Source organism: Camelina sativa, chromosome 11 (assembly GCF_030686135.1).
Source record: "Camelina sativa cultivar CO46 ecotype springtype chromosome 11, ASM3068613v1".
Taxonomy (NCBI): Eukaryota; Viridiplantae; Streptophyta; class Magnoliopsida; order Brassicales; family Brassicaceae; genus Camelina; species Camelina sativa.
In genome coordinates, this window is record NC_141890.1 from 43,129,231 (window position 1) to 43,156,450 (window position 27,220).

The 27,220-nt window shown below is 36.8% G+C and overlaps 3 protein-coding genes, 1 non-coding gene and 1 pseudogene across 16 annotated transcripts; 2 read left to right on the plus strand and 3 right to left on the minus strand.

Annotated features, from left to right (window-relative positions):
- Positions 1-7,767: 7,767 nt before the first annotated feature.
- LOC104725790 (uncharacterized protein PAM68-like) lies at positions 7,768-8,578 on the minus strand. Its single transcript, XR_015572015.1, has one exon. It is a non-coding gene; the product is annotated as an uncharacterized protein PAM68-like (transcript).
- LOC104725789 (DUF21 domain-containing protein At5g52790) lies at positions 7,768-12,778 on the minus strand. Of its 11 annotated transcripts, none has more exons than XM_010444517.3 (15): positions 12,451-12,778; positions 12,328-12,387; positions 11,288-11,398; positions 11,117-11,193; positions 10,912-10,995; positions 10,710-10,823; positions 10,494-10,580; positions 10,244-10,383; positions 10,068-10,155; positions 9,908-9,981; positions 9,704-9,834; positions 9,450-9,604; positions 9,300-9,346; positions 8,953-9,217; positions 7,768-8,856 (listed from the first exon to the last, which is right to left on the minus strand). In XM_010444517.3, exons 2-15 carry the CDS (start codon positions 12,362-12,364, stop codon positions 8,827-8,829), a joined length of 1,440 nt encoding a protein of 479 aa, XP_010442819.1. In that variant the 5' UTR covers positions 12,365-12,387; positions 12,451-12,778; the 3' UTR covers positions 7,768-8,826. The 11 variants fall into 11 exon arrangements, with proteins under 11 accessions (XP_010442819.1, XP_087330566.1, XP_087330570.1 ...); XM_087474440.1 differs by having other exon boundaries at positions 11,288-11,386; positions 12,451-12,655; XM_087474447.1 differs by having other exon boundaries at positions 8,700-8,856; positions 8,958-9,217; positions 10,244-10,334; positions 12,451-12,649.
- A 1,035-nt stretch (positions 12,779-13,813) lies between these two features.
- On the plus strand, positions 13,814-17,537 carry LOC104725792 (uncharacterized). Its single transcript, XM_087474449.1, is given in 15 exon segments — positions 13,814-14,037; positions 14,303-14,478; positions 14,567-14,733; positions 14,858-15,004; positions 15,083-15,134; positions 15,219-15,393; positions 15,574-15,656; positions 15,762-15,968; positions 16,109-16,225; positions 16,356-16,512; positions 16,599-16,706; positions 16,816-16,881; positions 16,967-17,202; positions 17,298-17,352; positions 17,355-17,537. Coding segments are annotated over 15 exon segments (1,863 nt in total). The 5' UTR covers positions 13,814-13,952; the 3' UTR covers positions 17,387-17,537.
- Positions 17,511-18,513, plus strand: LOC104725791 (protein SAR DEFICIENT 4 pseudogene; annotated as a pseudogene). Its single transcript, XR_015572017.1, has one exon. The product of XR_015572017.1 is annotated as a protein SAR DEFICIENT 4 pseudogene (transcript).
- Positions 18,425-20,273, minus strand: LOC104728835 (eukaryotic peptide chain release factor subunit 1-1). Of its 2 annotated transcripts, none has more exons than XM_087474450.1 (3): positions 20,174-20,273; positions 18,764-19,727; positions 18,425-18,681 (listed from the first exon to the last, which is right to left on the minus strand). In XM_087474450.1, the coding sequence occupies exon 2, from the start codon at positions 19,716-19,718 to the stop codon at positions 18,765-18,767; it is 954 nt and encodes a 317-aa protein (XP_087330576.1). In that variant the 5' UTR covers positions 19,719-19,727; positions 20,174-20,273; the 3' UTR covers positions 18,425-18,681; position 18,764. The 2 variants fall into 2 exon arrangements, with proteins under 2 accessions (XP_087330576.1, XP_010446066.3); XM_010447764.3 differs by having other exon boundaries at positions 20,151-20,212.
- Positions 20,274-27,220: the final 6,947 nt, after the last annotated feature.

Sequence of the window (27,220 nt, forward strand, 5' to 3'; positions counted from 1 at the left end):
TGGAGTCGCTTGGTAAAGATATTTGCAATGATTTTATAGTACACTGAACACAGGGCGATTGGTCTATAGTCCACAACTTTTTTGGGCTTGTTATCTTCGGTATCAGTCTGACATGTGTGTGGTTGATCTTGTCAGGTAGCATCCCGGTGGAGAAGAAAGTTGTGATCTCTTGCACTATCATCTCTCCCACTTTGTGCCAGTTTGATTGGAAAAAGCTCGCAGAGAAGCCATCCGGTCCCGGGGCCTTGTCTGCATGGATTGCGAGACATGCTTCCTTTATTTCTTTTGGAGAGGGTTCGAGAATCAACTTTTTATTCATCTCTGGAATAATGGATGGGGTTATAACATCTTTTACAACTTGGCTTCTGTTTCCCAGATCAAATTGGAAGAGATTGTTGTAGTAGTCAGATATAAGTTTCACTATCCCTTCTTCTTCATAAATAGGGTTCCCTCTTCTTCTTCCAAGACAGCTATATTGTTAATTGCTTTTCTCCCTTTTGTTGCAGCTTGGAAGTAGCAAGTGTTTTTGTCTCCCAGCGCAAGCCACAGTTTTCGACTTCTTTGTCTTCGAAACTCCTCCTCCGCCTGATAGGCCAGCATAAGTTCGTGGTTTATTTTTGAGATTTATTCGGAGTTCAGGCAGTCGCTATTCATAGCCTCTTCGAGGTTTGTTCGGAGCTCCTCAATTTTCTTTTGGCTATTAATTTGTTGTTCCTTATTCCATTGAATGATAACTCTTCTGCATATGCATATTCTTTTGTCAACAGAATCTTCAGAATCAAGGTTCCATGCAATCTCGACCAACTTTTTAACTTCTTCATTTTCTCGTAGTCTCCGATCGAATCTGAAGAGCCCTCTGTGTTTTTTCTTTTCAGGATCAAAGGAGACTACGATTGGTCTGTGGTCAGATCCCTCGAATCGGAGGTATTCACTTCGGTCTGAGGGGTACGATTCTGCCCATGCGCTATTGGCCATAGCTCAATCAAGTCAGCATTTGACCAGGTGAGAATGCCTTCTTCCTCTCCACGATAAGAAATTTCTGGTGTAGTTTAGATCATATAGATCATAGACTAACATGAGTGTTCTTAGGTCCACAAAAGATCCCTCAGCCCTAGGAGGTCCTCCTCTTTTTCTGAGTTGTTAATGATGTCATTAAAATCTCCAGTTAGAACCCACGGATCACTTCTCCCTTCGCCAAAGGTACGTACTTGATCCCATAGTTGAATTCTATTTGCTCTGATGGGCTCACCGTATAGGAAAGTGACATAGAAAATTCTGCCTTTTGCTTTGACTCTGATATCTATGTAGTTCTTGCAGGACGCCAATATTTCCACATCAGTAGAATCTTTCCAAAATAGTGCAAGACCACCTGCACCTAGTGAGCTTGGTGGTATAATCAGTTTCGACGGGTATGTCATCCATTGAAGCTTTTGGAGAACAAGGTCAGTGTTATTTTTTGTGTCCATGAGGAATAGAAAATCTGGAGATATCCTTTTACAAATATCTCTTAACCTGTGAACTGTTATGGGATTCTCCAGCCCACAACAGTTCCAGCTCACAATTCTTAAGGAGGAGGTTTTGGTGGATTCTGAAAATCCACCAGTTTCTTTCCTGCTGCAGGTATGAGCTTGATTTTCGGATCTCCCTGTCTTGCCGCTACATTGCTTGTGCTGCCATGAGGGTCTCTACTACCAGATGGACCTGCTTGTTGATTTAGTCTTGGAGACTCGCCTCTATTTGTGAGGGGCTTTTTCCACATTTGATCTTCTTCTGGGTGAGCCTAAGGTTGTATAGATGTTTCTTTTTTGTGATTTCACTCCTGAGATCCTCAGTGGACTTTTGTTTACCGTCTTCTTTTGTGCAGGTCTGCCTTTTCGTTTCTTTCCGGTTGTATCTGAGGGAGCAGTTTGTTCTGGTGTCTCAGTGGGGGTTACTTGAGTGAGTGTCAGTTCCCCCTCCGGTTGGACATCCTCTCGTTGACTGTAACTGGCTACGTTTTCAGTCGCGGCTGCTATGATCTTCGCCGCCGTTTCAGCCATTAAGTCATTCTCTTCTCCTTGGATTACCCTTCTCCTTCTAGCTCCACTCTCAGTAGGGTCCGCACAAGAAACATATTGAACTGTCACTTCTCGTAGCTCTCCCATAGTCTCCTCGAGAGTGGGGACTGTCATAGTCCTCTGTTGGTGCTCTAGGAGGGTGGTGGGGAGAGTTTCCACATTTCTCTCCAGCGAAGGGCGTCGAGTTCTTGAAGTGGTCTTTTCCCTCCACTGTAGATATGATGAAGTATTCTCCATGTGGTTCCAGCCTCTGTAGTAGGATTCACCTCTTTGGTCTTTGGAGGATAGATTTCGTGAGTGTGTAAACTGTCTGCCGACTGTTCTTCTCGGGTTTGGAGTGACTTCTCTGCCTCCTCTTGAGTTTAATCGTCTCATGTAGCCAGAGTCTCGGCTAGGATGTGAGCTTTTAGGAGGTGAGTTGTTTCCATAAGAAAACCTCGCTCTTTTGTTGTGTTGGGTTCCGGATTCAGATCTATCTTGAGACTGCCTCTGGCTAATATGTTTTCCGGCACTGTTTTCTGCAGAAGATACTCTTGTAGGATTATGATCAGGCTTTTCGCTAGTGGTCAGTAGGCCAGGACAATTCTTTCTCTCATGTGTCAATCAGAGACAGTGGTTGCAGTGGTTTTTCAATTGTTTGTACTCCAGAGATACTAGGATGTCGCTTCCATCAGGGAATTTCACTACAGTCTCCTTCAATATTGGTCTGAGTCCGTCGAGTAGAACTTTAACCTTTGCTTGGGAAAGCGTGATTTCGAGCTCTAGGATTTCTCCTATTTCTTCCGCAATGCTTGAGATCATTTCTGGTTTCCAATAGTGTTTGGGGAGCCATTGAACGTCGATCCAGAAAGGTATTTTTGATGGAAAGGAGGCGGAGATGACTGGTTCCCATCGTTGGAGGATGGCCATCCATTGGTCAAAGTGATAAGGTATATTATCGAGCACTTTTTGTAGGTCTTCTTCATAGTCAAATCTAAACTGGAAACAGCCATTTCCCAGATCTGACCCTACAGCTTTTCCTTTCAGGTTCCACTTGTTGGAGATGAAGGGGATGAAAGACCAGAGTCTCTGAGTTGAGGGGTTTGTGAGGCGTCCCATGAGTGTTAGCTAGTTTTCTTGGATCAGGTCTGAGTTGTCCATCTCCAGGGCTCTTATCCGCTTACGTGGGGGTGGGGCAAAATCATCCTCTTTGCCTTTACCTTTCATTCTAGTGTTAAGTCGCGAATGGATGTGGAAATAGGGTTCTTCACACTAGGTGAGAGAGTTCAAATCCTCCAGGACAGAGAGTTCCAAGATATTTCCAGAGAGTTCTTCACACAGAGTGAGAGTGTTCAAAGCAGGCCACCAAACAAGCAGAATAATGCGGTGATAGCTAAGATAACACAGTTTCAAAGGAGAAACTCTTGATTGTGTTAACCTAGTTCCAACACTGTTATATATGATTGAGAGGTAGGAAAGTGAGTTTACCAGTAGTGGGGAACGCACAGCTCATCTGATGGTGATGGTGAGGCGTCGGGTGTGGAGCCGCTAAACATACTAGTCGTCGGAATCATACACAAAACTCACCGGAATTGACGTTTGGTGCTATGGACCAGCATGTATTACCGCTTTTAGTAAATTAGAGTAGGTGAGATCCAGTTAAAAGAGTCTCTCATGCTACTTTTACAATTTCTCGAAGATGGTGCATGGGAGAGTTTTTCTTATATATTTGTCTACCCACTTAGCACGGTTCTAAATTCTAGCCTAAGAGCATGTATAAGCGAAGAGAACTTGTATGAATCTCTCAAATATATTATTTTAATTAGTTTTGTGTAATATTTTTATTTAAAATTTAAATTCTAAATAAAATCCACAACCAATTATAATAAGACATGTGTAAAGTGAGTCTCTCACAAAGTTTCTTAAAAAATTTCAAATACGAGATTTACTTAATTCTCTTTCTTATTTTTATAATATTATTTTTTTTTTTAGATGAGAGATTCATTGAAAGACTTCTACTGTACATAAGTTACGTAGTTCCAACTTTTCACGTCTTATTTGGATTTCTGAACCATTTCAGATTAATGAATGACATTGACCAAAAAAAATATAAATATTAGCTAAAAGCCTAAAATATAATGCTATTTATTTTAATATTTTTAAAAATGCTAGCCTGAAATTAGCAGCAAGAGAACTCATCCGTGCGCAACTTCTTGTAAACTGTAATGTATGTGAACCGGTGGAAAAAAAATGCTGAACTGAGGAAACACTACTCTTCTAAAAGCGCAAATGGCCTCTTTCGATAATTAAAATATAGGAAGAAAAACTAAATTGACCCAAATTAAGAGTTTAATTACTAAACTAACTTATAAAATGTGAGGATTAGATGAATTATTTTTTTTGTCTAAAATACATTTTTTGCTTTATTAGGAAAAAAATAAATTCAAATTTACCCTCCTAGAATTTTTTTAAGAAAATCTAAATATATTCAAAATTCGGTTGGACTAGTTGTGACAGATTTATTTGTGTATGACAGATTTATTTTGGCACAACCGATTTATTTTTGTATGACTGATTTTTTTATGACGGAATTATTTTGGATGACAGATTTTTTAGCTACACTTATGACAGATTTATAATTGATGACATAATTATTTTTCATGAAAGACTTATTTATAAAGACATCACAGATTTTCACAATATATGACAAATTTGTAAAATGTCTGGCAAATTTATTTTCCACAGTTATTTCAGATTTATTTTCTTGATTAAAAGTCTGTCGTAACATGACAGATTTTTTACAGAAAAATAATTACTAGGTTGACCTCTAGTGATAACAGATTTGTTTTAAGTTACGACAGATTTTTTAGTTGAACCAAAAATCTGTCGTTTGATAACAGATTTATAACATTTTTAAAAAAATGCTAAAATGACCTATGTGAATACCATATGTTTTTTTTACGCTATGACAGTTTTTTTTGTTTGCTTCCAACAATCTGGTGTTTGATAACAGATTTATTAGATGTAAAATGTAAATATAGTGACAACAGATTTGTTTTAAGTTATATTTTTTCAGTCATATTTTTATTAATTATATTTTTATAAATCATACTATGAATCATATTTTTAAACTCACATATTTAAAACATATTTTATACATTTTAATTTTCCCAAATCACATTTTAATACTTCTTATATACATTATTTTTTAGTTATAATTTCATACATTATATTTTAAATAAAACTTATTTAAACTATATATCTTAAACTTCATATTTTGTAAATTTTTTGAATATTATTTTTATACATTATATTTTAAATTAAAATATTAAATGCTATATTGTATTTTCGTTTTTGAATAATATTTTTGAATAATATTTTTGAATAATATTTATATAAACAATTTTTTGAATATTATACATTATATTTTAAATCATACTTTATTTTTAAAAATTATATTAAAAAAATAAACATCATATTTTTTAATCATTTTATATTTTTTCATTAATCATATTTTTAAATCAAAATATTAAATGTTATATTGTATTTTCGTTTATAAAAAACAAGTTTTTTGTGTTTTTAGTCTATTTTTAATTATTTTATATTTTTTATTAATCATATTTTTAAATCAAAATATTAAATGCTATATTGTATTTTCGTTTTCTAAAAAAAAAATTAAAAAAATATGGTTTTTAGTCTTTTTATCTAAAAATTGTGTCATTCTAGTTATTGGATAGGATGAAGTGTTAATCTAGCAATTAATTACCAAATTTGTGTCAAACTAGTATATTTTTACTAAAATATATCAATTGTCATTGAACAACATGATTACAAGCTTCTTTATGTTTTAGATCTTTCATGTCCATTAACTCGTACATCTTCTTGGATTAGTACTAACAGTTCAAATTCTCCTCCCATACACATAACAAATCTCAGGGAAGCAATAATTTTTGTTTATCAAAGAACTGAAATGTATCTAGTTTGACATAAATATCAGCAATAATAACTAGATTAACACTTAAATCTTAAAAGGAAATTCAATTCTCACATCATCTCAGCAAGAATTAATTTTGTTTCTAATTTAGCAAATCATCTCCAAAATTCTAAAAATAGCACTATGCTTTGAAATTAAACATTAAAAAATTAAACTCTAATTTTCTAAATATTAAATAAACTCTCCCCCTCAAAACTATATTCTAAATGTAAAAATAGATAACCAAAACCTACAATAAAAATTATTTAAAATTATATATCAATGGACAATATTGTAGTCAATAAATGTCAGGAAAATTGAAGATTACGTCGAATTGAGCATATGTATTTCCATATTATTATTAAAAAGGTTAACATTTCTGTAAAATTACCTTATTGTTAAATAGGTAAAAAAATTATCGAATATGTAAAAGATCTTGTTCATCAAATTATAAGTTATTGGGGCTAACATCTTCGATATTTCAACCAACCACTCCTCTCTCTTCTCGACCCATGGCCGCGAAGGTACACCTCTGACCTCTTTATCTCTTTTTATCTCTATTAAAATAACTATGCGTTGATTAATCATTATATATAGTACTATTTAACAATTGCTACATTAAGTCGATTAATTGAAAATATGCAAGTAGCCATACGTACTAATCTCTTGTTTGATATTACAGAAAGCCGTGTTGCAGTTGAGTATTAATCCCGAGGAGAAACTCAGGATTAAAGTGTTTACGACCGTTTCTAAAGTTAGAGGTATCTTTGTAAATGACTTTTTTCTAAATTTGTAGTATGATATAGTTGGAGAAATACATATTATTATTCATGTATTATTATTGTTATTTATTTAAAATATAGGTGTTACTTCGATAACAATAGATCATAAAACCGGGAAACTGACGATACTTGGAGATGTTGTGTACCGACTATCGTGATGAAGCTATGAAAAATATGTAACACAGAGATCGTTTCGGTTCAAGGTGTTAAACCACCAGAGAAAAAGCCTGAACCTAAACCGGTTGAATTGATTTCGATGAATCCCCGTACACATACGATCCTCCTGCCTATGCCTATGCAAATTCTTACCATCAATCAGATCCGTGTATGGTTATGTGAGTTATTTTTAATAATGGTAATATATATGAACACATAATTAGTTAATTTTGAAGGAAGAGTGTAATTTGTGAATGATAAAGTAATGTTAAGTTGTTAATTCATCCCATTGCAATCATGCCTATGCATTTTTATTATGCATAAACTTCTCTGAAGAGGTTATGTGAAAGAAAACTAAAATCATCTAGTAATTATTGTTTCCCTGCGGTCTCATTCACGTACGTACGTAGACTATAACATCTCTCGATATACACTGAATTAGGAACGTGACTCTCCTCATCTAGTCTGCTGGATCATCCGCAAGCTTGTTATTATTAATAGATTTGTGGTAAATGGTAATAGTAGTAAGACTCTCGAACACGGTTCTTCAAAACCATTGCATGAAATGTTTTGTGTTCCTTGTTTTTCATACTCAGTGTTACCAAAACAATTCTCGTCAAATTAATTTGCTTGTCATATTAAAAACGCATCTACCAAATCTATATTAAATAGTATTAACTTTTTTTTAAACAAAACATGACTAGGAAAAAAATGAAAAATCTTCAAAAAATTGGGAGAAAACCAACATTGTTTTAAATGATAGTTTTTTTTAATATGACGTTACTTCATAAATAATTATTTTACTTAATCTAAGTTCTTATTTTATTGAACTGAATTTTTATAAAGTTCTAATAGTTTTTCATGTTCATTTACATCTTCTTGGACCAGGGCATACAGTTCAAATGCTCATCCCAAATAGGCAACATTCGATCTCAGGGAAGCAAATAAGTCACCAGACCAAACACCACTTCGTGACACGATTCTAATTCAAACCAGACGTAAATATCAAAACAGATGTTGGCACCTAATGTTGATTCTAATTGATGTACCTCCGCAAGTCCCAAGAGACAAAAAAAAAAGTTTTAAAAAAATCAACATTAATATCATTAAAGACATTACCATCATTAGTCTTCTTTCCACATCTCTACCCAATTCTCCTTAGCCTCTTTGAGTCCGAAAACAGAGTTAGTCTTGGTCGGGTCCAGGTTTGTAGACAAGCTTCCGTACGCAATCCCAAGAGCCGATGAACCAAAGGTCACGAGTGTGGTCAAGAATGGAACCCACAAAGGCACGTCCCAGACGTGTCTATCTTTCACAACCTCGAGTATTTTCAAGATTGCCACTCCCAGGCCCAGTGGTGTTCCCACAGACACCACAATCCTCCCCATCATCCTCTCGAACACTTCTTGAGGTATCGGCGGGTCGTCGTCTTCCGGGTCCGGGTCTGGTCGGCCGGGTTTTTCAGAGCTTTTAGTAGATTGAAACCCTTTGGGTCCAGCCTGGAGCTTGGATTTCCATCTTGGTCTGTCGTTAGATATTAGGGTTTTTGGATTCTGAGGTTTAGTGTTTAGAGTTGTTCTTGAGAGAGATGATAATGGTAGTAAATTGTGTGAGCACAAGAGAGCTCTCATTTTTTTTTTCTTTCTTCTACAGATATTCTTTATTTATCTTATCTACACATATCATATGGTTTAGTCTTGGTGGCATATGTATCTTTTGTTTTTATCTTTGGGATATGTTCATAACCACACATTTTCATACTATTTTATCCTTCTTTATTTCTTTTTCTTCTTTTCATGAATATAATACCGCATGTTCTGATTTTTTTTAAGAACATGGAATGAGTCGTCATAACATTATAAATTCATTTTTCTTCAATTTATAGCTTTTCATATGATTTCCTTGACACCTGCAACCAACGGAAACAAAAAGCAAAGAGGGGAAATTAACTTCTAGTGCAAGAAAAACACTGTAAAGCAGTTATCTTGAGGGTCACGTTACGTACCCTACCAGGTGACAAATAGTAATAACGCTCATTACTGTGCGGAGAGAGCACGGGAGGAGGTTGTGACGGTGGAGAAGCGTGTAGTGCTGGCCGGAGAATCGGAGACTGACGGTAAGGTGAATTTATTGGTGACCGGAGCAGCTTAGAGATCATGATGCTCGGAGACAGAGGACTTGAGCGATAGGGAGAGACCGGAGATGCCAGCTCCGAAGCCCAAGTGGCATTTTCCGGCGAATTTCCCGATATTGGCATGTTTATTGTTATCCTATAGATGGAGAAAGATTCAAAGTCCAGTGAAAATGACTGTAAATTGTAGTCTATTTTTTGTTAATAAATGGTAATCATACCTCTTATGAAGTTCGATGTATTGGTCTGTCTCATCATATATTTCTTCCTTCAAGATTCATAAAATGGTTATTTCAGAAACATTCACAAATACAATATGTTAGTACTTCGTATACTAATACTCATAATGATATGATAATAACATCGATTACCTGTATTAGTTCCTCCATAACATCTTCCAGAGTTATAATCCCAATGACTTCTTCATTACCATCAGCAATATTGTCAATGTATTGGACTGGACTTTGACAATTAGTTTCGCTGGAGTTCATCACAGGAACAACGTTGGCATCTTTATTAGGCGTTCCTGAAACAATACAAAAGAAGACACATGCATTCTCGTCTCAGTACGTTTATATGATTTTGGATTTTATATATCTCTCTTTATATATACAAGTCTCTTCACCATTGATGCTCTTGTCATGGACAGGAGTGTTAGTATTAGTATAGTTCTTGGTCCCAACAACAGCAGCCATGTGGCTTCGACCCGTTTGGAAGATGTTGAGGATGTCGTATAAAGGTAGATTCGAATTGACCCTGCTTGCAGATTTTGAAGAAAAATAAGCTTTGATCTATCTAGCTTCATAAACAGTTTAGTTAGAGGGTATACCTGGGCATTCTTCTGATAGGGAGATCTCTGATCTGTGTCTCGTCTTCAGGACGGACTTTGATCAAGTTCTTGACCTATTCAAACAAAAAAAAAACCATTTCAAAAATCATGCAAGTGTTTCTCAAGATTACTACGTGTAATATATTTGTTGCACACTCACCAGAATATATCCGATGATAACACTACTATTCACAGAGTAAATTGGGATTCGGCTATGGCCTTCACTTGCTATTAATCCCATTGTCTTTCTATGAAGCCCAAAGAGAAAGGATAAGAATAAAGAACTATGTGGATATATCTATTTCCAAAACGTATAATTCCAAGAGAAGAACATACTCATCTAGCCTAGAATTTATGTCGAGTGAGAATATCTCAGAGACCGGTGTCATTGCGTCTTTAGCACTCTTCTGAGACATGTCCAGAGCTCCTGATATGATTGTTGTTTCATCGTGAGTCAGTTCCCCACCTTTTCCAGCCTAATTATCAGAAAAAGGAACGCACAGAAAGTAGAAAAAAAAAAAGACATGGATTCACCTTACATATTGGCAGAACAATTTTAAAAGCATCTCAAGTTCTTGAAACAAACCTCGTTTCCGTGCATATAGACAAGTGATTTGAGCTCTGCTCGTCCTAAAAGTGTAGAATGTCTTTTTCCAAGCAGCAAATCGAGTAGCTGAAGCATTGAAAGAAGACAAATTTGAAGATTTCTTTTACCTTACAAATGAGTTCTGCTTAATTATTAAACTCAACTGATTCCACTAAAAGTCTACAAGTTCCATTGATGTTAAGATGATTGAAGTACCTTGCTGATTGGATAAGATAATGGAAAGAAGATTATGATAATCAACCGAACCAAAATCGATAGCTTTGCCCCGATGCTCAGTCCGTACCGAGAGCATACAGCTTGAGGTATAATCTACAACAGTTGAAAATGAATAGTAAGCTATTGTGCAAACGTTTAAAGATGAGATCAGCAGAGAAAAGCTAATTCAAATTCTGTTCACCTCGCCAAATGCAAGTATGAGAGTCACAGATATCAGGACAGCACCCCAAGCTGGAAGTAGGGAATCGACAAAGACCGGTAGAGCCTTTTAGAATTTATCATTAAAAAAACATAGTCAGTATATACAGACTCAGAACTTTTGAAAAAGGCAGAGTGTGCACAACACAAATAAGTTGTATCCACAGATATACACATAAGCTTATTACCTCCATAGCCAAAGCATTGCCTATGAGGAGAGTACACAAGAGAAGGTGCTGGTTTTTAACGAGTGGCAGAATCTTTTCTGACAATTTTGTTGCAAATTTTTTTAAATGGTGTTAGTATGAATAATGAAAAGTAATAAAGAATGAACAGGTTACCGGGTTAATGAAACTGACCAGCGTTTTTGCGCTCATGGGGTTCACCAGCTTTGATCATGACCTCGAGCTCGACAAGACTAAGGGACATGAGCCCAAGAGTCAATCCTGACATTAAACCTGCAAAAGCCACTAGAACAACACATACGAGTAGATACACCCAGAACATAGTTTCACAGCAAGGGACATCATTCGCTGCCATTTCTTAAGTAATTTAGAAGGTAAAGACTAAACACTATGACCGTTGAGACAGAGAGAGAATGAGTTTGAGAATCATAGGAACTTAAATAGTAGCAGCGGATGACATAGTGTACCAACTGCTGCACCAGTAGAACAGAATCCGAGAACTACCATCCAAAATTTTATACCAAAGATATAAATCTCATTCTGAAATCAGCTTTTAAATAAGGTGTTGAAAACAAAATCCCTTTTTGTCACAACCTATGCATTCACAATTAAATTTTTGTCATCGGCCTCTAAAACGCAATGTGAGGGGGAACAACATGCAACTACTGGCATTGTGATATCAGAGAGAGAGAGAGAGAGAGAGAGAGAGAGAGAGAGAGAGAGAGAGAGAGAGAAACTAGTGACGTCAGGAAACCTATTTTAAGTTTCTCTAGGATCTTCAAAAAAACACCAATACAAAGAAGTAAATTCCAAAGGAGCAGGTGATAAAAAACCTTGATGATACCAACAAGATAGCGAACGATTGACAAAAGAATAAGCAAAGGACGGTTCAAAGGACAACAACAATAATAAATATCTCTAAGAGGGGTCAAGATAAGAAATGACCTCCAAAAAGAAGCTTTAAAATAGTTTATATATAGAACAACAATACTAATGAGCTCTTTTTAAAAAGAATTGGCCAAAACCCCAGCAAGACACAAAACTGCTTACATAATTTTAGCTAAGCAAACATACTTGATTACTCTTATTATATACTTCAGTTTTCCTGCTAACAAATCCTCTATAAATGAATTGATCATTCCCCACTAGCAAATTATTTTTATTCATTTGACGAGAATTAGATTATGAAAACAAAAAAAAATTAGCAACGTTACCTATTATTAACACTAAAGTTTGCGCTGAGCGATTCATAGTAAAATCTCATATGACAATTCCTGAAACAAAAGATTGATTATAAAAGATCAAAAGGTTGATAAATTTGCGCCGATTTGGCATACCTTGGACGAACCCAGATCGAAGTAACACGAAATTAGATTGTGATGCAAAAACTTAAAAGACTCCTAAAATTTTGAATCACAATTCTGATTTGGCGTTCTTTGATCTTCCAGAAAAGCTTCTCCTTTCTCTTTTTTTTTTTTTTTTTCAGTTACCGGGCGACTCCTGACGTACGAACGAACAATCGTGTCGTTCGTCTCTAACACCAAGAAGAAACATGGCCTGGGCAAAATAATAACCCGAACCCGAACGGTCTGGGTTGGTTTCTAACCCGGGGCTTCTGGATATCGTGACTAGTTCGGGTTCGGGTTTCTTTTGACGTTACACTTCGATCGTTTTTGATGGATCAGTTTTGAAGAATCATGTATTACTAGGATTTAGGTCCATTTTTTTAATATTTTTTTTGTTAGTTTTATAAATCAATAACGCTGTGCATTCTAAAGAAATTAAATCGAATATTTCATTATAAATTCGAATATATCATTATAATTCGATTATCGGAAAATAGACGTAAATAAACAAGAAACGCTATTAATCAAAACTTAGTATATAATAGAATACGAAATCGATAAACTAAATGAGAATACTATGTAACATAAAATCTATATGATAATAGCAATCTGAATAAATACGATCGAGTTTAGGCTCATATATGATAATGATAATTAAATTTATATTCATATTGATCCAAATCCTTCACACAATATAACTTCATCGCGTGATATTTTAATTTTTAAATGTAAATATTCATTATATATTAAAATAACTCAAATGTAAAATAATCTATATTTGGATATACTTGTTTGGTTACAAAAATTCTAAAACAATTTTTAAAATATGTCCGTTTATAAAAATTCAAATCATCGTATGCTGAAAAAAAATCTAAAATTTTATTAATTTTATGTATTAAATAGTAATTCAAATAATTAAATATAAAATTAAATAAAAGTGAAAGAAGAATTATATTTTAATTTAACATATTGCTTTACATTAGGTACATAGATTTTAGGAAATTTGAAATTAATATTATCAAATAAGAAAATAATTTTTTTTTTTTGTTGTAAGAATTGTAAAGAATTTAGTTGGGATTTGTTTGGATACAAAGAAAAAAAAAGATAGCACAAAAATATACTCCAAAAATGTTAGAATAGATTAAAAATGTTCAAAAGCAAAATCCGATTCAAACCAAAATTTTATTGGAACCGAATCAAACCCGACACGAAACCTGAATGGACCAGTATCAATATGAGCGAATACCCCAAACCTGAACGGATGCCCTATTTTAAAACGGCACGGTGTTTTTATCTTTAATCACCACCGTCGTTATTATTATTATTTTTATTTTTATTTTTATTTTGTGGTGAACGATGAAAGAAAAAAAAACACACAAATTTCGATTTCGTTTCCAAAAGTTTCAAATCCAATCGTTTGAAAATTATCAATTAGAAAATTGTGTGAAACAAACAGTGAGAAGAAGATTGGAGAGAGAGAGAGGAGAAGAAATATGTCGAAGAAGAAACTTAGCGCGAACGCCATGGACGATGTTGATCGATTGTTCCAGTGTTTCAAGTGTGGAATCTCTCCGCCTGGTGAGCCTCTCCTATCATCACTCTCTCTCCCCATTAATGGGAACCATGTTTCTATGTTTGCCCATCGAGAGAAAGATCCATTGCCTATTATTAGTAAACTGAATTGAGAAGTTTGGTTAACGCATTGAATCTTAATGTTCTTCTCTACAGATGGACCTGTTGTTACTGATTTTTTTTTTTTTTTTTTTTTTAATTGTACAGCAATCAATAATACGAAGTTGCAATGTGAAATCTTTTAATGGTAAAAAGATGGAAAAAATTTCAGCTTCTGCTATGAGAGAAAAGAAACGGAGCAAGAAAATGTTGAATCAAGAGAATGACTCTTCTCCTGGGACTTGTAAGAAGTTGCAGCTTAGTTCTTTGTCTAGAAGATTATCTGGAAAGGTACTGAGAAATCAGATTGATGGAGGAGGTCTCAGTGTCAGTCTAGACGACTCTATTGTAAGCGTATCATCAGTTGAACCCACTCCACTTGTCTTGTTTAAGTTGTTGTTGTGATTGTCCTTTTTTTTATTTGTCATTGTCTCAGTCTGGTGGTTCTAAGAATGTGAAAAAGAGTGTTGGGAGGCAGTTTTCACCTATTGTATTTTACGGGTCTCCTAATGGTGTTCCTCCGAAAAGACCGTTGAGTTTGTTAAGGCTTTTGCGTGAGATACATATTGATCTTAGTGAAGAAAGGAAAGCTATCTCCTCCAGGTGATCTATGGATAAGCTGGTTGCTGGCTTTTTAATTCTACTTGGGAAGATCTTTATTTTGTATTTTTTTTTTTAAAAGTTTTAACTTTAGTGCATCATGGCATGGTCTTCACTTTTTATTTAGGAAAGGAGTTTGGGCTACATTTCCTAGGCAAGATGAAGCGATTAAGTTTGGGAAAAGGCATGATAATGTGAGGATTTTTAGTTATCAGGATCATTTTAGTGGCCAGAGAAGGTTTCTTGTCTCATCATATGAAGAATTCTGGAAAAGGTTCATTTTTCTTACCTTCTTAACAAGCCAGGAAAACTTATCTTAGTTGCTTTATTTATTTTATTGTTCTACCTTTAGATACACATCTATGGATCCAAAGCACCGTCACCATTATGAAGTGATTCAAGAGGTATTTATATCTCATTCTCTTGTGCTGCCATGAAATATGTTTATGTTTTCTGCATAGCTGCATTTAATTGCAATGGCCTCTCAGGGATTGCCATGCCATATGTACTTTGATTTGGAGTTCAGTCAAAAAGAAAATGAAGGTAAAGATGTCGATGAAATGGTTGATATCTTGATATCAGTCATTCTAGAAGCCTTGCATGAGAAATATGCTATGGAAGGACATGATGACTGGATTGTAGAGCTTGATTCCTCAACTAAAGGTACAGTTATATATATGCTCTCTCTCAGCTGCTAGTTGAGTATGTGGTGTCCTTTTTGCTTCATCTTTATTCTCTGAGCTTTGAAAATGCCAGTTATTGTAAAAATGTTTTTCCTTTTATACTTCTGTATCCAAAGGTTGGTTCTCTGGACTAAAGAATTCCTTAAAACTTTTTATGCAGATAAGTTCTCTCGTCATTTAATTGTCATCATTCCAAAGGTTGCATTTAAGGACAACTCACACGTTGGTGCTTTTGTAGGAGAGGTATGCTTCAAACGATATTTCACTTTTATTGCCTAAAAATATGGTTTCCTGGATTGCAAGTAGTTCTGTGGGGCATGGCTCATTGTCATCTTGATATTTCTTCAGCTATGCACACGGATAGTAAATGCGAAGGAAAAAGATGAAAGGTTGCGCAAGTTATTTGTTCACAAAGAGGCTAATGATTCGGCATCCCTACTTTTTGTGGATACTGCTGTTTACTCTAGAAACCGTTGCTTTCGTCTTGCACAATCATCAAAAGCTGGAAAGACGTCAGTTCTTCTACCTACAGGACGGTTCAAATGTAAGAATATGGTAAGCCCACCTTCATGCAAGTCTCTCTGCTGTCTCTCACCTTCTTTTCCATGTTGCTGTCTCAGCGTCGACTTCTTGTTTTGCTTTAGAATAGTTCATAGTAATTCCAGTATCTAACAAGATCATTGGTAAACAAACAGGGTGAAAAAGATATTTTCATGACATCATTAATCTGCAACGTGGAATCAGATTGTGAGAAGCTTTTGGTTTGCAAGATGGAATCAGACTGTATGAAGACACTTTGCTTTGACACAGAGGTAATTCTTTTCATCAGTTGCCTGACAACTTGGTGCTTTTGGCTTCTAACTGTATCTTCTTTCCACATATACTTGAGGGAAGATTTCACAAATGTGTATGCCTCTAAACTGTACTCTTTGGAGATGGCAGGTGAACAATAACAATCTTGTAAGAAACCAAAATGCTCAGAAATTTCAATTGGACGCTCGCACAAGTGACATGTCAACATCGTATTTCGGGGGCAAGTCCCCGTTCCCGCACCTGGACCAATTCATAGAATCCCTTGCTTCCACGGGAGACGCCTCAGGTTACAATTCAATATTTGTGCAGCATGTTTGTGTTATGGAGAGATAACAGTGCTCATCTACTTAAAACATTTACTGTGATATTTAGGTAAGATAAGATGCTGGTACTGGTTTTCAGAAGATAGCCTGATTGTGTACAGCATGTTGAGAAACAGATATTGCGAACGAATTGGCAGGGAACATAAAAGCAATCATGGTACCATCTGCTCACAGCCCATTTATGCTATCTAAGAATTCGTCTTTCTTTTCTTTTTTTATTATCTCTGGACTGCTAACGTTTGTTCAAACAAACTTTGTTGTTTTAGTGATGTACATAGTTGATGTCAGAAGGGGAATCTATTATCAAAAATGCTACGATCCAGACTGCCGAGGTGTGTATACTCTTCTTACTCTTTGTCTTGGCAAACAATCCGAAAGCAGAATCTTGTTCCTAAGATAAACCAACTTTGTCTGCAGATTATCGATCTCCGATACGTCCAGTTCCAGATAGTGTACTTCCCGAAGATACGGTTTACCATCAAGAAGATACACAAACTCTCTGTGACAACCTTAACTCGGAAGGGGATTGTTACATTGATAACGAATGCGATCCAGATAGTGCTGCTAGCAGAAGCTCATGGTGGCTTGAAGCAGTTAAATTCGCAGATGATCTTGAAAGTAAACCAAAAAAGACACTGGAACCTCATCCTTTGGTTAGTTGACTTCATGTTCTTGACTTAATGATCTGTCTAATTTCTCGAATATATTAGAAGAATAAGTTCTCTTCTTTTCTTTTTTTGGCACACAGGAGAATTACGACGAAGATGATGATGAATGGTGGGTTGCTGCAGAAGAATCACTTAAACAAGTCCTTCCCCAAAATACCCTTTGATTTAGACATTCGCGAATCGCGACCTAACCAAAGTCAAGGCCAATTTGGGTTTGTCTTCTTCTTCCCTTTGCCTCTCCTTAAAAATCACAATCGTGTCCTGCCTGAAATCAACAGATCTCTCAAAATTCAATGGCTGCATTACCAGTTTTCATACCAGCCGAGTCTTTTCCATCGATCCTCTCACATGAAGCCTTGATCAATCATTTCCGGACCAATCTTCCCAAACATTCTTCAACAATCACAAGCCCTATCCGACAAAACTACACCGTTTCACCTCCTTCCTCACTCCTCCTAATGCCTTCTTGGTCATCTTCTCCTTCTCTCCCTTACATGGGCGTCAAGCTTGTGACCTATTTCCCTCATAACTCCTCACAGAACTTACCTGGCATCCATGGATCCTACACACTCTTCAGCTCCACTACAGGCCAAACCTTAGCTTCAATGGTCGGTACTGTTTTAACCCTTTACCGTACTTCCTCTGTTTCAGGGTTAGGCTCCAAAATCCTTGCTAGAGACGATAGTCAGGTGCTGATCATGGTTGGTTCCGGTGCTCTCGCACCACACCTGATCAAATCCCATCTAGCGGCGAAACCAAGCTTGAGAAGAGTGATCATATGGAACAGAACTCACCAAAAGGCTAAGGATTTAGCTGAAACTCTCTCTAAGGATCTTCAACACAAGGAGATCTCATTCGAGAGCCATGGTTCGTTAGATGATATCATTCCTCTAGGAGATATAATAAGCTGTGCAACAAACTCAACTGTTCCATTGGTCAAAGGTGAGTTCTTGAAACCCGGAGCTCATCTTGACCTTGTTGGATCGTTTAGCCATGAAATGAGGGAATGTGACGACAATGCGATCCAGAGAGGGAGTGTGTTTGTTGATAACGACACTGCGATGGTAGAAGCGGGAGAGCTCGTGGGAGCGTTTGAAAGAGGAGTGATTAAGAAAGAAGACATTTGTGGGGATTTGGTGGAGTTGATCAAAGGTGATAAAGAAGGGAGAAAGAGTTCAACAGAAATAACAGTTTTTAAGTCTGTTGGTTCGGGTACTGTAGATCTCTTAACCGCGCAACTTGTTCAACAATTGTATAGACTCCAGCAACTTCAAGATTAGTCATGTTTGCTGTAAAGGGGTGCAGAAAGTGAACACAAAACATCCATGCACTTAGGCGACACTGACATAATTGACTCTGATAACGTTTATACGTTGAGCAACGGAAAATAAAACTACATAAAAAAAGACATGATAGATTGTAGACAAGACTGATTCATTCTCCACCTGTTTCTTCATTCTCCACCTGTTTTTAACACAATTTCAGAGAGTAAGCTAGAAATTCCAAAAGAAAATAAACCCTTAGATTTAAGAGAGCGATCCATTACCTTAGGAAAGAGATGATTCTCCAATTACTTTGTTTGAATGAGCATGCCTAGGCTGGGACAGGTTTGAATGTGGTCCATCTTCTTGATTAGGCTTTCTATCCTCAGGATCAACGGCACTCAGGTCAAGCGGGTAACGAAGTATCGCTCCGATCCCTTCAAGCCCTTTGCAAAACTGTTTCCCTTCAAGTGATTTGTTGTTTACAAATTCTAGCGCACAACCAAAACGTGCGCATTCATTACCCAGCCAATCCAAAAGCGACATCTTCTCCTCCACATCTAATTCAATGTTGAAATTCTCCGTGTTGCCTTCTTCTTCCTTGTTCAGGTGTTTGATCACAGTTTCACCCGTTTCACGGTTCTTCATCACATATCTGTTGATATCAAGATTTTCCCACAGAATAAGTGTCTCGACAGCACACGGCTTGGACGCCAGGGCCTTCAACGTATCATCCAGGCCATATACATACTTGCCAGTTTCCTTGGTGATCTCGTCAAACAACTTGACAATTATACGCCTGTCTTTCTCCAGGACTTTAGATGTCTGGTGGATAGCAATATGGAAACCGCCTTCTCCTCCAATAGTTACATCCACCACATTCACAATCATGTCCGCAAGCTTGGGATCAAACTTATCTGACTGAGTCAATGTAGCCTTGTAATCCCCTGGAGCAGCAAGTATCAGCCCATCCACATTAGGCTCCATTGTTGAAGGATTAATGTAGTAGTGTGTGGCGAGCTCAGCAGATTTCCTCACATTGTTATCCATACGGAGACGTTCAGCGTCCTCAGCTGCTTCATAATTTCGTACCATGGGGGGGGGGGGGGGGGGGGACTTGGGATAATCATGGAAATCGTGAAGCACCTCACGGGTGTAACCACACAAAGTTCCAAGGAGAGTCTCGTGCCCGTCCATTACAATATACCCCAACTTCTCATTCATGATGTCTCCTCCCATTTTTAAACCCTGCAACAAGCCACCAAGAAGAAGAAGCTAGTTGAAGAGGGAGATAGAATCACCAATCAAACCCTTCACCAACTTAATTAACTAACCGATCGAGGATTCAAATTTAAAAAACACAATACCCATAATAATCTAATGAACTAATACATGCTATGCGTTCGTCAGTAATAATCTTATAAATAAAATTAGAATATCAGAGCAAAACATCTGTCCAATCATCCGCCTGCCGAAAACAAATTCTGGTACAATTACATTCAAGTTCCAACTCGAAAACCCTAGTTAGTTTCAATCAAATCAAAACAACTCATACTTAAAAAAAAAAAAAAAAAAAAAAAAAAAAAAAAAAAAAAAACTCATATTAGACGAGATCTGTTGAGGAAACAATATGAATACAACCAAACGAGGAAAGAAAAGAGCAAAAGATACATGATAGCTCGGAAAGAACGAACCTCCTCGTGGTGATATTAAGAACGGCGTTCTTAGACTCTCTTTTGCTTTTCTTTTATTTTTGGGGAAGGAAATATATACACACATCCCATTTCTAAAGTTAGCCATTAAATTTTGCCATTAACAAGATTTTGATAAGTGAAAATATTAATCTCAAATTTTGATAATTGTAAAAGTTAATATTTAAAAAAAGAAATTTGATTACAACAAAAATAAAATATTTTGTTAATGCAAAAAGATAATTATCAAAAATTACAGAATTTATTATAAATACAAAGTTTTTTAAAATAATTATAAGGAGATTATATATATATATATATTTCATAAAATTCGAAATTATAATATTATTTAATTATTTTTTAATTTTAAGTTACTAATTCTAAAAAAACAGAAAAAGGGATTAAAGAAAATATACAGTTAATTATTAATTTTAAATTTTGTAAATACTCACTTCTATATAAACATATATTGTTTCATATTTAAATAATTTATTCAAACATTGTTTTCAACATTATTTAATTGAGAAATTTTTTTTAATGGGAAGATAAATTTTCTTATTTTTTAAACCACAATTTTCTCCTACTTTTTACTTTTTCAGTTGAGAATAGTTAAGATTAATATGTCGACCCAAAAAAAATTAATATATGTGTTTTCTTTTCCTAATACTATATTTTAAAATTTATTGTAGTATTTTAAGATTGTTTTATTTAATTTATATTTTATCTCTGAATTATTTGGGATTCATATATTATTTTGCTTATAAGTTTCTATTGTTTCTTTAATTATGTATGTCGAATTAATTTTCTTCTAATTTTTCAACGGTTGGTCATAAACCTTTCTTTTTTTTCCAAACATAATTGTTACCATTATTCATTCAGTCTCAAAAGAACATAACAATTAGAATCTCATCAACCTAATAGATAGATAAAATAGGCTTATCAAACACAAGCTTACAACAAACATAGATAGATAGATTAGAAAAACATAAATCATTGTTGATAGATCCATATGAGCTCAAAGACTGTGACACCCTGGTTTGCGGAAAGGTTTAAAAGAATTGATTTGGCCGTATATGTCATCAAAATGCACTTATTTTCTGGTCAAGGGTCCTAAGAGAATTTCATGATGGGTGACCTTCCTGGAAGTGATTTTCGAAACTGTGCAAGTGAGGACAAAACATAGAAAAATATCATTTGTTGATTTGTAGGATCGGTAAACAAGTTTTTAAAGCCTCCCAGACATAATAAACCGGCTATCGAATATGAGTGGATCCATAGACCGAGAATAGATGTAGGACCCACTTAGGCAAGGTGGCGGTTGAGGCGTTACAGAGACAACGACTACATCATGGTGTGTCAACTATACTTCTAAGAATACATTGGGAAATTTAACATTAGTTACTATCAAAGATTTTGTGACGTTAGAAAAATGTTTTTACTTTCATTGGTTGTCGGATCAAGCCATTTTGAGATAACAAAAAGACGTGAACATGTTCTCTCCACACATAAGGAGGGTGGAGCCGAGGTTTTCTCTATTAGTATATTATGTAATATATCTTTTATTCAAAATGTTTTTTGAGCCAACAATTTTAGTAATTAAAAAACTATGCAGAAGTGAAAGTAAAATAGTTGACTTAATGTGTTTATATAAACATTTTCTAAGTGGTGATAATAATATATTTGTAATATAAAGTATATTTAGGTGTAAAAAATACACTTTTAATAGTAACCCATAAAAGATTTGTAAATGGATATAAATGAATATGGTGTATTTCGGTGAACGGAGATGTCAATAAAAATACTAAAAGTTTGGAAGAGTGTTAGATAAGATCTTATTTTGTTTGCTTAATCGGAAATCACGCTTAAGCGTGATTAATTTCCGCGATTTTATAATATTTCGTTTCTTTAATTGTCTAACAATATATGGTTCTTAAAGATTTTATTTCCTTTAAGTTGTATTATTTTTTGGGATATTCTCTTTAAGTGTATCTGGGTATAACTAAGGAAGTCAACCCATATAACTTATTTTGTAACCAACTAATAAATCAAATAATAATTATAACTTTATAACCTTTTTTTTTTTTTGGGTCCAAACTTGTTTTCATTTCACTAGAATAGAAACCAAGTACAAAGATAACAGGAATCTGAGTTCCAAAAGTTTAAAGTACAACAAGAAAGGGCAATCCCCAATGCCAACATAAAATAGATAAAAGGATAGATGATTTTAATCGATAATGATTCTTTGAGAGCTTTGAGCCAAAATCTACATAACTTCTTGGTACATGTGAGGTCAAATATTATCGACAAGTCTTCCAAGAGCGAGTCAATGGAGGACTGAGTTGCCATTGTCGAAGGACAAACTGACATTAGTGAAAGAGCCAAAGTCGTGGTTCTCGTCGGCACGAGAACGACTACGCAAGGTAAATCTTTGACCATAGTTTGAATAGGGGTGATGTTGGTCGGATGCTTGAGGGTAAATGTTACGGTTGTCATGGAGTGGGAGTTGAACTTATACAACCCATAGCTTGTGGAAATGATGTTGGGGATGTGTGGCTTGAAATCGTCAGAATAGTATGAGTGATAGTGGTCAATGCACAATTTCAAGGACATAGGTGAAGCTACTAGAACCATGGTTCACAAGTGGTAGATGCCATACCGTAAAATAACATGTGGGTCCTCTCTCGCATGAATTCCTCTGCTGCCATGGAGATTAAGGAATTTCACACAAAGTTTATAGTCGTTTTGCAACATTAAGAGAAACCCAAATCTGAGTTCCAAGCATTTAAGCGTATGAATGTCTTCCTTGAAGTAGCTAAACTACACATGGATGGTTTCGGTAATAAAGGGGTGCAGATAATCAAAGGCTGAAGAAGCTTCAGTAATCACCGCTCTTTGGAGAGATGACCATAATGTCGTTCTTCTTCACCTTTATAAAATCATGAGTACTAATCCAGATGATTTTAAAGGCAAGGTTCTCAGATAACTTGGAGTTGGGCACACAAAACATTTCTTCGGGAAGCTTATAATCTCATGATAATACATCCTAGGTGAATCTAATGGCAGGATTCTCATAGAAATCTAAGACAACCATAACAACATAGGGGCGTCTTGATTCATTTGCAGTCGGACAAATGCTTTCAAGAAACGGCTCCTAAATTGGCCAAGGTTGAGCAAAGAAGAGATTAAAACAGATCTGGGCTTTAGTAGATAGCAGTTTGGATCACCAATTATCGGATTGGGCTTTACACAGCTTAATGGGCCAGAGTTGAATAAGCCCACCAATTGGAAATGTAGGTTCCTTTTGTCTGGTAGGGGATGTAGTGACCCATATTACGAAGTACGTTCCGGACACGAAGGACGTGTACGAAGGACATGGAGATGTCTCGGACAAACAAAGAAGGAAATTTCTGAGAACAGCCTAAGTAACTTGTGCCTAAAGTTACCAAGTCGCGGAAGGATCCAAGGCCGAAGAACGGACGTGAACCGATGGGGCATTTGATTCATTGGACAATGGATGATCAAGAAATTTGGGGAAAGGACTAAAAGAAGGAAAAGGAAAGTTATGGTCGTGGAAAAATGGTACAAAGGACGTAAGATGGACCATGGGGATGGAATGGCCATGTACCGACCAGAAGGTCAATGTACCGCGGACAATAGATGGATCAGACGTATAGGACGGGAGGTCCGAAGATGGACAAGACAACCGAGTGTCACGGACGAGAAGGTCCGGAGAAAGTTGCGAGAGATCGATGTTACGGTCGGAAGGACCGGGGACTGCCGAGGAAGTAGACTTGCGGACAAAGGAATTGTCTCTGCGGACAAGTGCGGGAGCTTGGGACGCAAGAGAGACGAGGGAAGGACGGGGAAGTGGAAGTCTCTGCATGGGAGAGAGACGCCACGTGTCGACAGATTAAGCCTCCTCCGCCAGCGTTTGAGATTCACGCGCGAGTGGGGGAGAGTGCCTGCAAAATAATTGACACTTGTCAAGAGAAAATTGCCACTTGCTAAGCCTTGAAGTCGAGCAAAGGGGCTATAAATATCACCCCTTGGCTTCTCATTTCAACCATAACCTCTCTAGACAACTAAACTCTGCCCAAATATTTCTCTCCACTCTCTTAAAGAAGAAACCTTGTGATTTCGAGAGAAGAGGAAGAAGAGGAGAAGATCTCGGCGAAGAGAGGAGCTAAAGACCAAGGAAGTGCTGTCAGATCGGCGTGGTGTGGTGGAGTTCTAATCGGCCAAAAGTCTCCAAAGCTAAGGTGAGTTGTGGATTTTGGGGGATGGGAGGTGTCTGAGCTCTCTAGCTCTTGCATCGGCCCTTGTGTGTTGCATTAGTTCCTTGTTGCATATAGATATGTAGATTGCATGTAGACAAGCGGGATCTTAAGGGGTTTTTAAGCATTCTTGGGGGAGAATGGCTTTTTCTTAGACTAGATGCAAGTGTGAAATGTCTTGGATGCTAGATCTAAAGGTTTAAAGTAATTTGGGGTGAAATATTTAATTTTAAAAATCTCATGCAAGTGTGAAATGCCTTGTATGATTGATTTTGAGGGTTTTGAGATTTTTTTCCAAGGGTGGAAAATATTTTTTTAAATCACATGCAAGTGTGAAATGCTTTGCATGTTCGATTTTGGGTTTTTCTCGGTCAAGGAGATCGATGGAAAAATTAGTAAGAATTTTTCTTACTTAAAATCGAGTAATTTGGGGGTGTGTCATGCATGGTAAATTTCATTTTAATTTTTGCATGAATTTTGGGAGAGGTTAAACCCCTATACTTGATGGGAGATCAGTCTAGTTGAGAGGATGTTATTTTTGGTGAGTCCATATGAGAATCTCCTGTGTGGAAAGAGCCGTATGAGGACCAAAAAATTTAAAAAGGAAAAAGGTTAACCTCTGAATGGTGAAGGATGGTTGTTGGTGAGGCCATGCGAGAGTCTCCGGGAAGGGAAGAGCCGCATGTGTACCCAAAACCAAAGGAATATAACCTCATGGTGTTGATGGGAGTTCAAACCATTGGAGTGTTGTTTTCTTAAGTCATGCGAGAATCTCCCAGTTGGAAAGAGCCGCATGCATGTGAAAAACATGGGGATTAGGATGCATGCAAAAATTTGTAATTAAAAGACTTAAAACTTTGGGGTTGGGAGCATACAGGATGCATGCATGTGTATTGTTTTCTTAAGTTTCTTGATTGTTTTCTTGCGGCTTAAGCCTTGTATGTGGTGATTGATTGTTGCTTGCGTGTGACGCTTGCATGTTGGTTGAGCTTAATTCTTGGAGTTTTGAGTCCTAGAGTTAAGTGTTGTCCTAGCTAGATCGCGGGTTAAATGTCTCGGTTCATATCTAGAGATCGAACTCTATTCCTGACGTGTGTGGAAGTCCGGTGAGCTAATCCAGAGGGATCTCATGGAAGGACGGATTCGGGTCTAGCTAGCTACTAGCCTGAACCGCATGACGATGCGGCACTGTATTTCCCGGTTGTTTACTTGGGGGTAGCAACGAGGAGGATTTGGGTTGTGTCTGGTTGGTTGCCTTTGTGGTATCAACGCAGAAGAGTGTTGGGATGGATCAGAGAATTGATTGGCCCTAGGTTGTGGAGTTGTTTTTCCCAGGTGGATTGTGATATCCCTGGAAGAGGTCTGGTGTGTTAGTCATGGTGTGGATACCTGACTTTGGTGTCAAGTGTGGTCAAGAGATCTTGATGCACTCTTAGCCTTTTCCACCTTGGCAGTGATTGCGGGTGAAGTGGCGTGGAGGCCAAGATAGAGTCAAGGTCTAGACGAGTCGGGTCTTATTTGTTCCTTGATTGAATGTTTGTGTGTGTGTGTTGTTTGCTTGCTAAGCTTCCGCATTGCATGCTTTGATTGTGGGGTAGTTGTGGGGTAGTTGGATGTGTTGAGATAGCATGTTATAGGGGGATAACATGTTAGAGGGTTGCCCAACTCACTGAATGATCTTAGATTGCTCACCCCTCTCCACAATTGTTTTTCTTGCAGGAAAAGTTTTAAGAGGGTAGTACCGAGTTTAATGGATCGGATAGGATGTTTTCGTGATACGCTGCAAAGTCCTTGCTTCTTCTTGTTATTTTTTATTCTTGTTTTCTCTGTTAAGTTGGATCCAACGCTTTTATTTTGTGTTGTTATTGATTTTGTAAGCTCTATTTTATATATTATAAATCGATTATTTTCATATATAATTCGGACAAGTGGAGCTGGAACGGATTAGTCCGGACCAGCATAACGACGCGTATGTACTGAGAGTTGCAAAGCCTAAGGTTGTACGTAGCGGATAGAAGGGTGTCGATGGACTGGCTGGGGAACCTAATTCGTTGGTGGAACCTCGGCTGGATCGCTAGTAATCGTCTAGTTGTGACGACCTCCGGGCAGGTCCACGGTTAGTCCGGTCGTGCGGTTCTAGGGCGTTACAGGGGACATCTTAGATCGCGGTCGTCGTCATCGTACGGAGATAGGAAGATTAAACGGTGAGGCAAGCATCTCCGGTCGAGGTAGGGTCAGCTTTTGGTGGTTTAGCGTGACAGACAAGGTATATGAGGAGAACCAGAGGCGAAACGATACCTCAGATTTAGAGATTAAAGGTTCTACCAATGTTGATTTCGGCCAATATGATGCATATGGAGGGTGATGGATGGAGATCGCCGGAGAGCATCCTCTCCCTTTCTTGTTGGTTGTTGTAACTTTCACCAAAAGCCTTGGGTTTAGAAGGGTTCAGATGAGTTTTAAAAGGGGAAACAAAAGAATTAAAAAGGGGAAAAAGCAGGAAAATTAGAGTGAAAAGGAGACAATTGAGGACTGGAAAACTCCTGACGCCAGTGAGTCAAAGCTCCACCGGCACCGGAGGTCATACTCTGGTTGAGGGCTTCGATAATAGTGTCTCGAAGCTTTTTTTTTTAAAAAAAAATATTTAGTTTTTGTTGTGGAAAGCATATTATAACTTTATAACCTATATAACTATTATAACTCCATTTTGACCCAAAACTATTTTCAGGGCCTTGTTTTGGTGTCTTTTAACAAGAATCATGTATATGGATTGCGC

What these genes read in the sequence shown, in the direction of transcription:
- LOC104725789 (XM_087474439.1), bottom strand. Translation starts at nt 11,468, where the DNA reads ATGGCAGCGAATGATGTCCCTTGCTGTGAAACTATGTTCTGGGTGTAT. An exon ending in ATAAATTCTAGGCTAGATGA is followed by an intron (nt 10,156 to 10,243) that starts GTATGTTCTTCT and finishes TGGGCTTCATAG; the next exon opens with AAAGACAATGGGATTAATAG. An exon ending in TTATCATCGGATATATTCTG is followed by an intron (nt 9,982 to 10,067) that starts GTGAGTGTGCAA and finishes TTGTTTGAATAG; the next exon opens with GTCAAGAACTTGATCAAAGT.
- LOC104728835 (XM_087474450.1), bottom strand. Translation starts at nt 19,718, where the DNA reads ATGGGAGGAGACATCATGAATGAGAAGTTGGGGTATATTGTAATGGAC.